At 39.4% G+C, this 18384-nt stretch overlaps 1 protein-coding gene across 1 annotated transcript in view; it reads left to right on the plus strand.

The window, feature by feature from the left end:
• Positions 1 to 18384, plus strand: part of LOC149552665 (FAD-linked oxidases family protein) — a 288354-nt gene that overhangs the window by 27747 nt on the left and 242223 nt on the right. The window contains exon 6 of the mRNA XM_089788230.1: positions 11860 to 11974. Within this exon, the coding sequence (XP_089644356.1) occupies positions 11860 to 11974 (115 nt within the window). The remainder of the gene's footprint in view (positions 1 to 11859; positions 11975 to 18384) is intronic.

Genomic DNA, 18384 nt, shown 5'->3' on the forward strand with positions numbered 1-18384 from the left:
GCTTGGAAAGGTGTCATCTGAATAGACATGTGAAAGGTGGTATTATAACAATATTCACACAAATAAATCCATCTCACCCATGCCTTCTGCTGATCAGCCACGTAATTTCTCAAGTAGCCTTCCACCCACTTGTTCACTATTTCCGTCTGTCCATCAGTCTGCGGGTGGTAACTAGTACTGGGTGTGAGCTCAGTGCCACATAATCAGAACACCTCCTGCCAAAAATGACTCAAGAATCTACTATCTCTGTCGCTCACAATACTTCGAGGTATCCCATGTAGTCTGAAAATCTCTCTAAAGAATACCTCAGCTACCTGTACTGCTGTGTGGGTAGTAGTGATGGTAAAGAAGTGTGCATACTTCGTCAGTCTATCCACCACCACATAAATGCAATCGCGTCCTTGGGCCTTAGGCAAACCTATAATGAAGTCCATGGCTATGCATTCCCACTTCCGATCTGGAATGGGAAGTGGCTGTAGGAGTCCTGCTGGGAAGGTGTGTTCTTGCTTATTCTGCTGACAAATAGGACACTCACGAACATACTGCAATACATCTGTCTTGAGTCCTTTCCATGTGAATCGTTCTCGCACCTGTCTATATGTTTTAAAGTACCCAGGATGACCAGCTATAGGTGAATCATGAAGAGCCCTCATAATAGACCGCTTCACCTTTGATCTTGAGACTAAGAATATCCTGTTCTTGTAAATAATCAATTCATCCACAAGTGTATACTTGGTATCAACAATTGTCCCATCAACTATCCCAGATGCCCAAGAGTCTCTAGCATACTCTGTAACAATCAAATGCTTCCAATCCTCAGAGATCTCAATCATCGCACTAAGATGTGGCCTGTGTGACAAGGCGTCTGCTACCACATTCTGAGTCCCCCTAACGTATGATATATCAAAGTCGTAGGCTTGCAGCTTACTCACCCATTTCTGTTGTCTATCATTGAGATCTCTCTGTCCAAGGAAATGTCTCAAACTGTTGTGGTAAGTTTTTATACAAAACTTACCACCTACTAGATACTGCCTAAATTTAGCTAATGCGTGCATGATAGCTAACATCTCCTTATCGTAAATGCTGAATGATCTCTCTGGCCCATGGAGTTTCCTGCTCTCATATGCAATAGGGTGTTTGTCCTGCATCAAAACAGCCCCAATACTATCTCCTGAGGCGTCACACTGGGGTTCAAATGGCTTCGAGAAATCGGGCAATGCTAGTACTGGACATGAAGTCATGATTTCCTTAAATCTGTCAAAACAAGCCTGTGCTTTTGATGTCCAAACAAAGGCTCCCTTTTTAAGCAAGTCTGTCATAGGAGCTGCATGTCGTGAATATTTGCAAACAAATCTGCGATAGAAGCCACATAAACCAAGGAATCCTCTTAGCTGGGTCAGGTTCTCAGGAATAGGCCACTCCACTATAGCACGGATCTTATCAGGATCCATCCGTACTCCTTCTCTACTGATAATATGACCTAAGTATAATAACTTGGTCATACCCAAATCACATTTGGACTCTTTGGCATACAAGGACTCTGCCTGCAAGGTATTCAATACTGTCTCTAAATGCTCCATATGCTCATGCCATGTCCGACTGTATACCAAGATATCATCAAAGAAAACCAACACAAACTTCCTCAGCTGATGATGGAAGACCTTATTCATGGTGGACTGGAATGTAGCTGGTGCATTGGTCAAACCGAATGGCATGACTACAAACTCAAAGTGCCCACAATGACATCTAAATGCAGTCTTCTCTATGTCTTGTTCTCTGACTCTAATCTGGTGGTAACCGGATCTCAAATCAATCTTACTAAAGTAGCATGCCCCATGTAGTTCATCTATCAGCTCATCAATCTGCGGAATAGGATATCTATTCTTAATGGTTTTCTTATTCAGCACCCTGTAATCTATGCACATCCGAAGTGAACCATCTTTCTTCTTTACCAAAACTACTGAAGAAGCAAAAGGAGACTTACTAGGTCTAATGTGTCCCATTGCGAGAAGCTCCTTGATGTTTTTCTCTATTTCATCCTTCAGCATACCTTACTATATGGAGTAATCATAACTGGTTTAGCACCTTCTTCTAACTCAATGATGTGCTCAATCCCTCTATCAGGTGGTGTACCAGGTGGAATATTGCTGAATACCTTACTATACTTCTTTCTCAATATCTAGATGTCTGGATGATATTTTGTCTTTTGTTGTTCCTCCTTTGTGGGCATGATAGTACACATGGCTGCCCATTCAATATTATTATGCCTCACCAATCTTTCCAATCGTTTGAGAGAAATGGTTCGGATGTCACTATTCCTGATAGCTCTCAACACATGTTGCTTCCCATCTACCTCAAACTTGATCTCCATGTCCTTGAGTCGGAAAGTGACCTCAGCCTATAAACGTAACCATGTCATACCCAAAACGATATCCAAGTCACCCATATTGACCACATGGTAATCTGCTTTGAACTCATAATTATTTAGGCGTAAAGGCATGTCTCTAACCATCCTGTTACACTTAAGAGTGTATCCATCAACAACCTGTACTCGGAGACCCTCAAACTCCTCTGTCTTAATACCACGGTGCTCAACCAGACGTGCATCAATGAAGTTGTGCGTAGCACCTGTATCAACCAATGTGATCACCTTCTGTCCTGCTAGAACACCACGTAACCTAAAGGATCCCTTCTGTTGAATACTAGATAAACGCCCTTGCTGTAAATGTAACTCAAGTTCCTCTTTTTGCTCTGAATTCCCTGTTTCTCCCTCAGGCTCTGTATCACTGTGATCATCCTCATGTGCTATACTGTTAGAATCTGATCCTTCGTAATATGCCCACATAACTCTATTGGCCTTTCCCTTAGGTCTCAAAGGACAATCATGGTCCCTGTCATATGGGCCTTTGCAATAGAAGCATAGCTTCTTCCTGCGCAAGTCATTCAGTGCCTCTGCATCCAAGAGTGGAGTGGATTTACCCCTAGTATCAACGTTCTTCTCTTTATTCTTATCAAACTTCTTGTTATCTCTGAAAGAAGTAGTACTCTTGGAAGTGAACCTGCTAGAAGGTGCTGTAAGTTCCATACTCCGTGCTTTCCTCATAGCCTCCTGAAGTGTTGGTGGGTCAAATGCGTTAATCCAACCCTTGAGGGGTTCAAACAATCCTTTTGTGAAAAAGATAACCAAACATCTCTCAGACACATCCTGCACCATCACTGACAACCTTTGAAATTCACTAATATAAACCTCCAAACTGCCTGACTGTCTCAATTGTGCGAGGTCACGAAAATAGATCTCTGGATCCTTCCTATCAAAACGCTCAACCAATCTATCCACAAAGTCCTGGTAAGATGTCACTTGGTTGTGTTGTAACGTAATCATCCTGTGTGACCACCAATCATGAGCTGCTCCCTCCAAATGCAAGGTGGCATATCTGATGGCATCTATCTCTGACATAGGCCTTAATGCTAGGAATGTATCCAACTTATGAATCCATGCCTGTGTTGTCATCTGTCCACTACCATCGAAGGATGGTAAAGTGAGTTTGCTAGCAGCTCGCTGCAACTCATTTTCATGACTTCCTCTAGGCCTCCTGTTCTGACGGCTACTCCTCATATGCTCTCTCCTCTGGTTCAGGTAGCGATCAAAGTTTAGTAGCTCACGCACATGGGGTGGTAATGCCTGCCATTCTGCAGTAGCGGCTCTGAGATCATCCTGAAAATTCTCCGACAAGTCATCTTCCTCTATCTCCTGGGCCTCCTCCCTAAGGAAAGTGGGACGAGTAGGCCTATTTTCTGTCCATGATCTGCGCCTAGGAGCACCCTGTGAGCCCACCACACTTCTATTATCATGATCAGGTGTACCTCTACCCTGATCCTGAATCCTGGGCAGAACAACTCTCTCCGTTATGGTAGTCAATGCTTGTAATGACTGGGCTATTTCTTACTGTCTGGTAGTCATGATTCTGTAGCATTCTCTGGTCTCATTGTCATTAATTCTAGGTGGACTCTGTGACTGTCTCTCACCCATATCTTTGAATTTCGGTTCGCCCTTAAGTGTTGCTCTTTTGCGTATATAATACCTGGGATAAGGTTGCATAAGATGTTTTACCCAACAGGATGGCAAGAAGACTGCTCTGATACCATTGTGGTGACCCTACTATGAGGGCCTCTAAAGAACCAAACTGAACTGTGGAAATTTGTCAAATGCTTGGCATACACATGTGGTAAATGTAATGTTTCAAACAATCCACCCAATGAACTAGCTGTAACAAATACACTGAAATTCGAGCCTCAAATGAAGTACTGTTGGCAAATTCCTTCCTTGAAGCTGGTCCAGGCTGGGTCAAAATGAGCCCCAGATTCGTTCCTATCTGTTCAAAGAAAATTGATCATTCTTCGATGCACATTCAACTGTAACTGGCTCCAATCCTGACCTGTGATTTATAAATCCTTGCCACAATTAATATCGTCCCCTGTAATACATGAGACACCCTTGGCAATTCAGACCTGCGATTTTTTTAATGATTTTCCAGACTCCACGCAGGTGACGAAAATGGTTGCGGATGCTGAAGGGAATCGCCGAAACTATTAACAATGAAGACGCTTCTCCAACACGGTCACATTCCTCTAATCTTTAATTCGAGTGCTTGCTGAAGAATGGATGGATTTGAAACTTTTCAACCTGCCCCTCGATCTGCCCTTCTACAGTCTGCTCACACTGTCGGCTTAAAGCGATATTTTAATATAAATTCAAACCTTCCATCCCAATGCCAAACCTGATGTGGACTGAGCCGTCTGGGTTCAAGGAAGACCATGCAACAATTCGCATGCAAATTCGACCAGGCATGGGAAATTTATGATCACAAATGTGCCTCTTCTCTAGTTCTGTAATAGTCAATTCCTTTCTAACTGATCCTCCAATGATCAACAAACCACTAGATTTGGCCTTAGGCCACAGATCTTTGCCCAGGTGAAGTGACTGAATATCACCTCCAGTTTGCAATGATTTAGTTGATATTCCACACCCTCAAAATTGCTTATCAATGGGAGTTTTCGTTCCCAAAGATAATATGAGAATTTGCAGATCAAATGACTACAAATTGCTCCAACCAGAATAGAAGTCGAATCCTCAAAACTGCTTGTCCAAATGGGTGCCTACCGCCCTCTATTTATTCATCTTTTAAAGAAGGCACTAGGAGCTTCTAGAAACATCTTTTTATAAAGTCTTATTATAATGCACTTTATTAATGTATAACTTTATAAAATTAATTAAATAACTTCATAAAATTAAAAGTGCAATCTCAATTCAAAATTAAAACATGTAGGCCCCAACTTACTAGATATAGGCTCAATTATAACACTTCGAGAGCAATATGCAGTCAACTGGCACAGGATGACTCTCTTACCAAAATCATTTGCCTACGAGAGTCAATGATAGGAAAATCTACTGTAGAAATCATGTCACTGGGAAGGGGACATGACACTTTGAAGTCAAGCTATATTAGGAAGCACGAGTATACACACCATACGGCCAGAAGGAAAGCACTGTACGGTCACTTGACACTCACAAACAAAAAAGAAAGGAAGAATGCCATACGACCCCTATAAGAAACAGAGAGCACCGTATGACTGTACGGTTAGAAGGAAGCGTACACCATCTCCAATATTAGTTGTACAACTAGAAGGAAGAATACACCATCTCCAGCATTAGCCATACGACCTTCCAAATTGACACCATACGGCTTCCAAAGTGACACCACATAAAGCATGTACGAACACGTATAAGATAGAAGGAATGGTATTAGAAGGCACCACATCATAAAAATATTGTACGCCTAGAGATAAAAGATAGCGTACGATTAAGTGAAGGCATAGCTCGGCCAAGAAAAGATCGTTGTACGATACAGATGCATCTAAAGGAGACAAGGTGAAACCATACGATCCATCAGGAGCAAGCCATTACATGTTTTTCTAAAACATATATTAGCGATTATATTAAGTATGGACTTTCTCATTCCTTGCAAACACAAAGCAAAGGCATCGTACAGAGTTACAAAACAAAGGCGTTAGAAGCAAAGAAGGCACCATATTGTGTTATGGTTTTAAGCACACAATTTGTTTAGTTCATAAGCTATACGGACCCAACAAATCTAAAGGAATTTTACGGAAGAGTCAAGTAGAATAACCTAACTGTTTCTCTTCACACAAAAGGACAAAAGAAGAGATAGTTATGTAGTAAGCCGGGAAGAGAGCTTGGAAGAAGAAGTTAGATGAAGATTTAGTAACCAACATGAACATGAATAGAAGTGTGAAGACATTCCCATTAAGTGTTTGGGTTGCAGGAGGCACGAGTGCAGGCATAGACAAAAGGAAGGGCAAACAGGCAGCACAACCATTGGCTGCACCAACACACCCCACACCACAAAATGTTTCTTTTGAAGGCCTGAATGGAGCCAAATGTAGGAAATGGTGATAGGATATACTCAAGGACCATCTGGTGAAGAATAGCATTCCGAAAGGCAATGGGTGATACAAATGCTAGTCATTTGCATTTGTGATTACGATGGCTTTTTACACACGATGATTGAGACTTACGATCGGTTCTCTAGAAGCAGTTCGTTTGCTTGTCTCAGGTGGGACTTGGTAATCTCATTCAGAGCACCAGATTTCACACGGGTATTTGGAATATCTAGCCAGGCACAGGGAGGAAGAAAATTGATAACAAACCGAAGAAGTTAAATCGAGAGGTGAAGGCACAACTGATATAGCTTGTGTGTGGTGGCCTATTGCAAGCAGAAAAAGAAGCTTTGATGGACACTTCGAAGGCAGAGGACCAAAGAAGTCCAACATTCATGAAGGGCATTGACGTTGCCTCATGGACCTAGTGAAGAGTCGGCTCACAAGATCAAGCCGCACATCTGGTATCTCATTTCCACAGGTAGTGATAATGAATGAGATCCTAAATGGGAGAGTGTACGATTGGGCCACATGACTGGCAGAAAGAATGTATGAGTTCACGACACTTCAACACAAGACATTCTACATGCCTCACTACACGATTGGGTTATTCCTGGATGCAAAAACGTGGATGATTCCTCTTGACAAGCTGGAGGTCCAGCTTGGCCCGCTTGTGCTAGATGTGCCTCCTAGTATGTAGTGGAGACACCTAGACACACTTGGCGGCCAAAAGGCCATGATCGGGTAGAAGCAACCCAGACAGGATGCAGGAGATACAAATAGTGATCGATAGGAGACATTTTTTGATGATAGTGGGATTGACGGAGAGGAGGAAGAGGATGACGAAGAGGTGGAAGTTATTATGACAACACCATTGCTATTTCTGCAACCTAGACTTTCGATGACAACACATTTGGTTCCTATGGGTATGCACAATGCACACATTCCAGGATTTGGACAGCTTAGGCAACTAGTATTGATTACCCTTGTAATAGTAGCGACTCAACTGGCTATAACGAGCCCGACCATTCCGGAGGCCATGGCCATAGTTGAGACAGATTCCCACTCATCACCCACGACAACCTTGCCAGAGGAGGTTATGGAGTTACTGACAAAGGAGATTCTTGAGAGTTCGGGGACACCACAGGTCAGACTAGAGGTAGTGGGATTTGATGCGGTGGTCACGATAGATGATGCATTATTGGCCATTAGTCAGGGTACTGCAGCACTAAACTTCAGTGAGCAAGACTTGAGTAGGAGATTCAACATTAGATCGGTAACACTGACATCTGCCACTATCTCACCTATCAGAGAAGTACCTCAGGCGGTGGATCCCCCAATCGCACTAGAGTAGAGTCATCCTATCGTTGCAGTTGAGCCACCACCCCCACCTCTGATAGGGAGTATTGCAAAGATGATGTTAGAAGTAGTAGAGGCAGCGATGGCCACAAAGCACCCCACATCATTTGACCCCTCGAGAGCTATTGGGGAGGAGGATGTCGAGACACACTTAGTGGATGTGGTGACTTGAGGTCGTTGAGTAGTAGTTTTAGCACAAAGACGTGCTTTGGAGGCAGTGGTGTAGGAGTTAGAGCAGGTGTTTTCATTCATGCAAGTTGGTTTTCCAGTGGCCTTCTCAATATGTTTCGAGGCGAGAGGATGGTTGAACATAGAGACCCCAAAGATGCGGCAGTAGTGGACTACCAAGAAGCCTATACTGGAAACTAGAGTTGAGCACCTGATGCGAGAGATAGTATAAGTGTATTAGGAGGCATACTATGCTCTACATAGGAGTGAGGCAGATCAAGTAGCAACAAAGAGGGCTCAGGAGGAGATAACTACTAGATTAGCCATAGTAGAAGCTAGTTTGGCTGCATAACAGGCAGCTTGGGAGAAGGAGCAGGCGACACTCATTGCTGAGAGTGAGTCAGAGAAGGTAGTATTTGTATCTTAGTTGGGGATGCAAAGAGGGAGTCAAATGTGAAGGAGGTGGAGCTCCGAAACATAGTTGACATGATGAAGAGAGCATTAGAACTTTAGATGCAGGCTAAGGTGAATTTGGACGCCCGAACACAATAGGTACACGAGTTGTGGGCACAACTGAATGAGTTATGGGCACAGAGGACATCTACTACGCTAGCCATACCAGGGACGCACCCCTCTTCTTCTTAGTTTGTTTTGAGTCTTGATGTACTTAGTAGTTTAGTTGTTTCTATTTTGTCATCTAGAGACGACTTTTCTATTGGGGGGATGATGTTGGTAAAAACTATATTATAGCCGACAAAATTAGTATTAGTGGCGGAAAGGTTGTGTGACGGTTGAGTCACCCCTTTGGGAGATTTATGTACATCGTCCAAATAGAATTATGAATTATCATTGTACTCTTGATGGCATATCTGCTTATATGAATAAAGTATCTTGTTTTGTGTTACATTCTAGTCTCTTAAAGCGATAAATATCCGTTTACCCTATACGGTAAACACACATTAATGAAATTGAACCCATTTGCCAATTACAAAACAGAAAATGAATTAAATTGAATTTAATCTCTCAAAAATATCAATTATTGAATTCAATATTCAAGAGTTGACAAAATCAATCAAAATGAGATAAATAATTCAATTGTTCTACAAAAGTTGATAAGAACAAGAAAGATCCAATTTTAAGGAAAAAGTCCAGTTGGCATAAAATTAGCAATCAGAAAAAAAAGAAATTAAAACAAATTAAAATCTATGCAAAGACCATGTGGACAGTTAACTCAAATCATGCATGATCAGGAATAAAGTGATTGAAATGTTAGCTAAGCTTATAAAATCAGAGGTGTCAGTTAACTCCCTTATTTTCTAAAATCTCTCAACAAATAGAGAAGTAAACTGTGCTTCCACTTCCTAAAGCATCTGATCAACAGGAGGTGCATGATTTGTAACTTAGTTTTAACTCACCTTTGGATCAATCTCAACTGTTCATTTGAATCAATCTCAACCATCAGTTGATCAGGGGTTTCTATAAAAGAAGGCCTCTTATCTATCATTTCTAATGTGCAATTGAAGAGTAAGGAGTTTCTGCCGAAATTGCTCTAGCGACATTGTGCATCACATTTGAGGAAAATTGATTATTGCTTATTATTTATTGTCTTTCATATATATCATCCTGCATAATAGATAATTGATTCATATAGATTAACTTGTCATCTTATTTGCATACAAAATCCAAAGAAATAGAATAACTTGCATTCAGATCCTTCATTCTATTGTCATCTATAGTCACTGATAGCTTTGGAATCTAAGAGCATTCATACTTGCATTAGAGGAGGCAATAGATCGCTTTGTTGGGTTTTTCATTGTTATTCATCTGTTTATCTGATCTGACTAACCTGACATCTAATGATTTATTGAAGTGTGGTATTACTTTGAAAAGGTAGTGACAATTTTGAAGTAGACTTCCCCGCAAGTGTTTGATGAAATGCTTGTTCTATGAAATTGTGTTTCGTTATTTAATCTTGGGTCAGAACTAGTAAGAGTTCTTACAAACACACCCTCACAATGGCACCATGAATATCTCCAAGTCATGCCAAGGATTGGATAGCCGTCCACAAAACTGAAATGTGTAATGCATCCCGGAATCCTGAAACAAATCCACCAAGGGGGCTGATCTGGGTTATCGTCCAAATCACCAAACCATCTAGGGACTCCATCCTAGTATTTTACTGAACCTTCAAGCAGAGGTTCAAGGTCACAAAAAAAATTCTCAAATTAAAATTAACAGTCTCTAGATGCATTCAGATTTCCATTTTTCCTCCTTTAGGCTTTTATAATACCCTTTTCCCTATTTTGAGAGAACTACTTTGTTTAATTTCTTTTATTTCATTTTCCCTCCAAAAGACAACTTTATGTTTAAAGTTGACATTTTAATAATATCATATTTTTAATTTAAACTTCCTTTGATTCATGACATTCGCCTAGGTAGATGCTAAGTTATGACTTAAAGTGGCCCCAATAATTAATTAATTGTAATTGAATTTTACTTTAGCTTTTTTGTTTTTTATGTTTACCTTATTAATTCTCTGGCTCCATAATTGGGACATTATAGCAACTGTGAAGTGGTGGAAGAAATGTAGTATGATTTAGCATGTATTGTTATGGCAGTTAAAATTAGTTGAAGCCTGATATGATTTGAAAATATTGCTCTAAGGGAAACACTAACTTACTTGTAAATGATGCACAAACATATACAATTACAAGAGATCATTCTGTTGATGTGTGCTGAGAAAAGAGATGGTGGTATAATTGAGATACAACCGGCACCCAAAAGAAATTCTATCAAAAGAGCTTGCTACATCTTTTGATGCATAGGAGAAGTGAGAGTTGTAGAGCTGCATATGAACCTGAGGAATGAGGAAGCAGAATCACAAGGTTCATTCTGACATTATTTGTTTGTGTCTCAGACAGATGTATGTCTGATTTGGTTGAGATTGTTGTCTCTTTATTTATGTAAGGTTGTAGCCTTCTAATTTGTATTGGACTGGTAGCCTTCTCATTTGGTCATTATTTTGGACTGCCACAAGGAATGATAGTGGTTGAAGTTGAAGTGAAAGCTAGTAATATATGTCAATTCTTGAAGGGCGCTGGAGCAGTGAAGCCATTATTTTAAAATTTTCACAGTCGGGGCTGCTACGCTTTCTATTTTGCTGTCAAAATTTGAATATAATTATTATTCTGTTAAATGTTGTATGAAGTCTGGAAAATGATATTCAATGTCACATTGTTTTGAATGTTGTACCAAACATTGGATAACTTATGCCTTTAATGATCAATAAATAAAACCATTCAAAATTATCACACTAAATACATTGAAACTTTATGAAAAGTAAAACAATTTACAAGATCCAAGTCTGGTTCATCACATGCAACATTTGTCATGTGTCCATATGGAATTTTTGGTGAGGTCATATGATGGATAGTTGCCATTTGGAAGCATTAGCGAAGATTGTGTGTCATTTTTCATATGATGAAGTTTTTGATGAAAAGTTTCAGTAACTACATAAGTGGAGACTATCCTCAGCTCACAAAAAGGTAAACTTGGTTATGACTCTTTACTTGAGTTTTAATTTCATACTAAGTGTTTCACATTGTTTCTTATCTTCAAGTGATTTAGGTGTACAGCAGTGGTCAGTTGTATGGTTTTTCTTATCAGTTTGTCACCATTTTAAATCAAATTTGCATGACTAATCAATATATCCCACGACTTGCATATTTTCTTAAGGGTTTGGATGAATTGGGATCGTATTTCAACGGCAAGATATGAATTACGTGATAGATGTTTGCATTTTTATATTCTTCATATACGATTTTAATCAATAGTTCAATAATATAATGATCTTGATCTTTATATATCATTCAGAATGTCAAAGAATTGCATGTAGAAGATATGGATGTGGTAGTAGAGCCAGGCATTGGATGGATGGAGTTGAATGAATATTTAAAACCATATGGTCTTTTCTTTCCTCTTGATCCTGGTAAGTGTTATGCTTTTGTACAATCTTGTATTTCCCGTGTGATGCTTAATGGGTTTGTTGTTTGTTTGTGAAAAGTCAATGATTGTTGGTACATAAAATTAGAATTCATATTCTTCTGGCTTACTGAATTTATAAACCAGTTTTTAATATTTTATTTCATTAACAATGAACTTTCTTTTGTGGAGAAATATGTTTTCTGGAAGAGAGTGTTAGTAAGTTCTAAATTAATGCCAATAAAGAGACTCAAAACACTATTTTCTGAATTTATTATCTTTTTCCACAACTTTGTTAATTACTTATTGGTTTGTTGCTTAATCAACCTTGCATAACATGGTTTCCATCTGTTGACTACTTTTCAGATATGTATTTCACTTTGCAAATGTATGATGAACAAGCCATAGCAAACCTCTTCTGTGTAGAGTAATTAATGTTGTAAGTTATATTCTCGCTACAAAGGAAAAACTTCATCATGTAACTAATAAGATCCCAACCAAATCAAAATTCCGAAGTTTCAAATTCTATTGTTAATATTTTGTCTTAACATAAGGAATGAGATGAAGACAGGTAATAATCATTTGACATTGAAATGTGTAACAGTGTCCAAATTCTTAATGGATTCTTAATTTCTTAATATTCAATCATTTGTATTAAAGACTCCTGATTTGCTATCATTTACTGTATCCTAGTTTTTGCAAAATTCAATATGAAACATCCCTTAACAAAACTTTGCAATGGAATACACAAAATTCTAAACAAAGTTCAAACACAATATTGCACCAAATTGTATACAAAATTGAAAGCTTACTACAATCAGTGAGAAAATCTTTCAAGCAATTATTGCAAAATGATTGCACCCGGGTCTCTAAATAATGCTTTCCGAATTGGAAAGCACAGAAGGAAGGCTTTGTTGATCTTTGGATCAAAGGGAGCTCTGAGCTCTGATACACTGAGGTTGCAGTCATTGTCATTACATGAGATCAGCCCCTTTCGAATACTGCCCAAGCTGCACTCTTTTACAATCAATATCCATCTGCTTAAGGATGCACTTTCTACAAGTGCAATGGAGGGATGCATCTTTCTTGCTAGGTATGATGACAATTAGAAGTAGTTCGATGTAGCTGTTAGAACAATCCTGTCTACATGAATTGTCTTGTGAAATGTTCCAAGTGCTGGAAAGGACAAAAAAACAGAAATGACACAAATTGCAAGCTAAGAACCAGAAATCGATTTATTTCAAAATGCAGTTATGATAAACAATTACTCTTCCAATGATTGGTATCTGTCTTAGAATGTGTGGATGCAAAGCAATTCGCCACTTCTGATATTCAATATCCAAGTACAGAGAGTGAAAGACTGTTCTCAAAGTGCAATAGGTGAGATCGAGCATTATAGAATAATGGTGATCAGGAACTAAGCAGTGTATGAATGTGAAGATATTGAATGCGGGGCTATTAGTGGCAATGTTTGGATGGGCCGATATGCAGATGCTACATAGTTCTCAGAATACTGTGTGCTTAAGTTGCAATTGAGATCTCAACAGATTTTGGCTTTGTCAAAGGCCTGTGAACTGTTGGATATGAGGTGATGGGAATCTGCGTGCAATTACAGACTCTGTAATTGTAATGTCTATATATATATGCAATGTAACTCTTGCAACTGTGATACAATGTTTCCTTTGTGACTGGGATTGCGATATGTAAGCAGTGAATTGTGTGCTTCAATGACTGAAATATCAAACTGTATGCCAAGATATTCTCTTACAGCTGTGATTGATCATATGCCCCAGACAATTGATCTCTGGTGCAAAGACTTTGAACTATGTTTGAATCTGCGTGCAATTGCAGACTCTGTAATTGTAATGTCGATAGATATATATGCAATGTAACTCTTGCAACTGTGATACAATGTTTCCTTTGTGACTGGGATAGCGATATGTAAGCAGTGAATTGTGTGCTTCAATGACTGAAATATCAAACTGTATGCCAAGATGTTCTCTTGCAGCTGTGATTGATTAGTTTCCCCAGCCAATTGATGTCTGGTTCGAAGCCTTTGAACTATGTTCGAATCTGCGTGCAATTGCAGACTCTGTAATTGTAATGTTGATATATATATGCAATGTAACTCTTGCAACTGTGATACAATGTTTCCTTTGTGACTGGGATTGCGATATGCAAGCAGTGAATTGTGTGCTTCAATGACTGAAATATCAAACTGTATGCCAAGATATTCTCTTGCAGCTGTGATTGATCATATGCCCCAGACAATTGATGTTTGGTGCAAGGACTTTGAACCATGTTCTCACTGATGTGATGCACAATTGCTTCAATCTATCATGTTGACGAATCTAATCTTTGGGTGTTGATAGCTTAGCTACGTAGAATGTCAATCGTAGTAGGATGATATTGAAGTTTCCAGCTAGTATCGATTTGGTTGCAAGATTGCTGAAGTGTATCTGAGAGCCAGAACTTATGATTGTCATTGTGCAGTGGATACGAGTATGATTGATGTATTTGAAATGTTTCTTAGATGTCAAACTCAATGAAGTATGTATGATCTACAGTGAAGTCGATTTTCTCAAGAGCACTGGGGATGCTTGAGTTGCAAAAGACAATTTTTTGATTAGTCCAATCAGGTCATGCAGTGACTTCGTCTAATTGGAGAAACCAGCAAATTAGGGAGGATCTGTCACCTCCAAAACTCTCCAATTTAAATTCTAAAATATGGATTGTAATCATAAGAAAATATATATTGCAATGATGAAGATGAACATACAACATGCTTAATTAAATATGCTACTCTAATCACTAAAGAAGCCAAGAGTTAGTGTTCCCAAAGTGGGCGCCCAAATTGACAATATAAGATTGGTCTTAATACAAGCTGGCGCACTAGTGTGCCCCATTGAATGGCCCCCCTTCTGTGACTAACTAGCTCTCGGGGGACCAAAAGAGCTAATAGCAAGTAAGAAAGATCTTCTTAAAGAGGGGACATGACAGTTTTCCCTTTGCAGAATTTGACCCTCAAGCAATCGCAAATTAATTTTCTTTAGACTCTGCTTATTTTTCAACGTGTCATCCTCCACTAGGAAATCTTTTGATGAAGGTACGCTCTGATACGACTTGATGGAGGGGCACACCATCCTACCAACTCATAACCAAGAATGCAACAATATGGAGACAAGAGAGATAAAATGCTTCCCAATTTTTTTTATTATACTTGAAAATCCTTATAGCAATTACAATAACATTTTTGCAAGATCCTTCGATATCCAATCCAACCCAAGCTAGTCCAGATCCACACTCTAGTAGAACCCTTCGAGATCTCAATTTGTGCTCGCAAGCCACCAAGCAACCTCCTTGTTTCTAAACCGCAATCACTAGCTCTTCTCCAACTTTATCCAAGATTCAAGTGTAAATTGCCTCACATTTGGCGTTCTGTCCACAGACTCGGGAAAACTCACTCTTCACTTCCTCCTTCTCTTTCACACCTTGAAGCTTTTCCTTCCAAAGCTTTCACCTTTCCAAGCTTCACCTTCCACAACTTTCACACCTTGAAGCTTTCATCTTCCAAAGCTTCTATTTCTCGAGCTTGATTAGAAATGCTCATATGCCTTGCTTAAATAGGCACTTACCACCCAATGCATGACTTATCCACAACCTTCTAGAATTTCACTTACACAATATCCACAGCCTTCTACAACTTCCACAGCCTTCTACAATATCCACAACTTTCTACAATATCCATAACTTTCTAGAATTCCACCAACACACCTCGATAAATGGAATGACAGCCATTTTTTTTTTACTTTTCTATTTTATGCCACCTATGCACCTCGAAAATAGAAATTCCTCCTTTTTTTCTTTTTCTCCTTTTTCCCTTTTTATTTATTTATTTTTTTCTCTAATTTTCGTCACTTTCTCTCCATTTTTTTTTTTTTAAAATAAATAAATTTTTTCATGCAAGATGCTCCTGCATCATCTTTCAACTGGATGTTTACCGTCGTGGGGTAACAGAGATTAATTGCATACCGGAAGTAAAGTACTTAAGACAAAAAGTAAATAGAGCACAATAGTATTATATTTATTGATTTGTTACCATATACAAATATATTTTGTACAACCATGTCTCGATCAAAAGGAAGAATGCATACATATAGAGTCCGAGAAGATGTGAAGCGAACTGTTGCATCCATGTAACTCCCTCGGATAGAATTGCAACATTGGTATGACATGGAGGAACCATTGCCTTAGCCGAGAGCTCGAGGTGCATGGTGTTTCTTGTACGGGGAACCCTTCAAGGACAAAGGATCATGGTGATGCTCGATAGCGGAGCCACTCTAAACTTCATAAACTCATCTTTGGTGAAACGAAGAGGTCTACCTACTGAGATGCATGTAGGCTTCCAGGTCAAGGTCGTTGGAGGGACCCTTCTGCCCTGTACACACCTTGTACCCCAACTAAGTATCACCATGGCTAACCACATGGTGATAGAGGATTTTTTCATGGTGGACCTAGATGATATGGAGGTTATTCTGGGCATACAGTGGATGGAGACACTTGATGAATACACTCAGAGCTTCAAACGAATGGATTTCACTTTTGTTGTCGATGGGAAGAAGGGTGTTCTCTGTAGAATGGCCAATGAGGGATCGAAGGAAGTTTCAACACATTGGATGGAGGCATTTTTTTGGCATGATACCATGGCTTGGGCTGCACACTGTTTTGTTTCGGCAAAACTCATAAAAGGATAACGGACACCTCACCAGGATGACGATCTTCAGAATATCTTAAGTGGTCATGATAAAGTTTTTATGGACATTCCTCCTGGCATACCTCTCCATTGTGGGTTTGAGCATACTATTGAGTTGAAAACGGGCGCTAAGCCAGTCATAACCACACCCTAATGCCATCCCAAGAAATTCAAAGATGAGATTGAAAAGACGATTCAGGAACATCTTGAGAAAGGATGGATCCTTCTCAGTTCTAGCCCTTTTTCATCATCAGTAGTATTGGCTAAAAAGGACAGGACGATGCGCATCTGTGTGGACTATCGTACGTTGAACAAAAAGACGATAAAAATAGATATCCTATTTCTAGGGTCGATGAATTGTTGGATGGATTACATGTTGTGGATTATTTTTCAAAAATAGATCTTCGTTTCGGATACCATCGGATCTGCACGAGGGAAGAAGACGTGGAGAAGACGGCTTTTCATTGTCACTATGGGCATTATATGTTCCTAGTCATGTTGTTCGGATTAATGAATGCACCTGCTATGTTCCAATCACGCATGAATTGTATCTTCAACAAACAATTACATAAGTACTTACTTTTGTTCTTTGATGATATCCTTATTTATGGCAAGACATGGGAAGAGCACGTGAAGCATCTAGATGAAGTCGTAAGGATCATGAAGGATCTGTCTTTGTTCGCCAAGTGATCCAAGTGTGAATTTGGTATGACATAAATATTGTACCTAGGGCATATTGTTAGTAAATATGGAGTACAGGTTCATTAGGAGAAGATTCAGGCTATCCTTGATTGGCCTCCCCCAAAATTGCTCTCTGAATTGCGAGGGTTTTTTGGAGTGTGCAGATATTATCAGAGGTTTCTAAAAGGATTCTCTCAGCTCAGCGTGCCATTGATAGATCTGACAAAGAAGGGTTCCTTCTAGTAGAATGAAAATGTGCAATACACTTTTGATAAGTTGAAAGAAGTAATGAGCACTTGTCTAGTACTACCTTACTTGACTTCACTCGACCATTCATTCTGGAGTTTGATGCATCCGGAGAAGACATTGTTGCCGTACTAATGCAAGATTAACACCCCATAGCCTACGAGTCAGAAATTTACACAAGAAGAGCATCTATATTCCATTTATGACAAAGAGATGTTGGCCATCATTCATGCACTAACCAAGTTCTGACAGTATTAGGTGGGTGCTGAGTTTGTCGTCCGTACTGATCATAACAATTTGAGATATTTTATATGGAACTTGAATGAGAGGCAAAAAAAAGGGGTAAGCAAGGTTCAGGCTTTTGATTTTGACATTGAATATGTAAAACAAAAGAACAATGTGGTTGCAGATGCTTTGTCCAGGAAACCCGCCATCTACTTACTGACTCAGATTTCAGCTGACTAGAAAGCACATTTGTTGATAGAATATTCCAAAAACACATTTGCCTGTGAGCTAATGGATGACAATACCCAAGATGATTGGTACAAAGTGGTGAATGACATCATTTACTATAAGAATGAGATATACTTAGTGCTTGAATCCAAACTGAAGGAGAAAATTTTGAAGGAGGTACACCATTCACCCTTGGCGGAACACCCAAGTTTCCTCAAAACTTACAGACAACTCAGGGAGAGGTTTACATGGAAAGGTCTTAAGGGTGACATATTGCAGTATGT

Source organism: Cupressus sempervirens, chromosome 6 (genome assembly GCF_028749045.1).
Source record: "Cupressus sempervirens isolate cs-2001-9-10 chromosome 6, ASM2874904v1, whole genome shotgun sequence".
In the NCBI taxonomy this organism is placed as follows: Eukaryota; Viridiplantae; Streptophyta; class Pinopsida; order Cupressales; family Cupressaceae; genus Cupressus; species Cupressus sempervirens.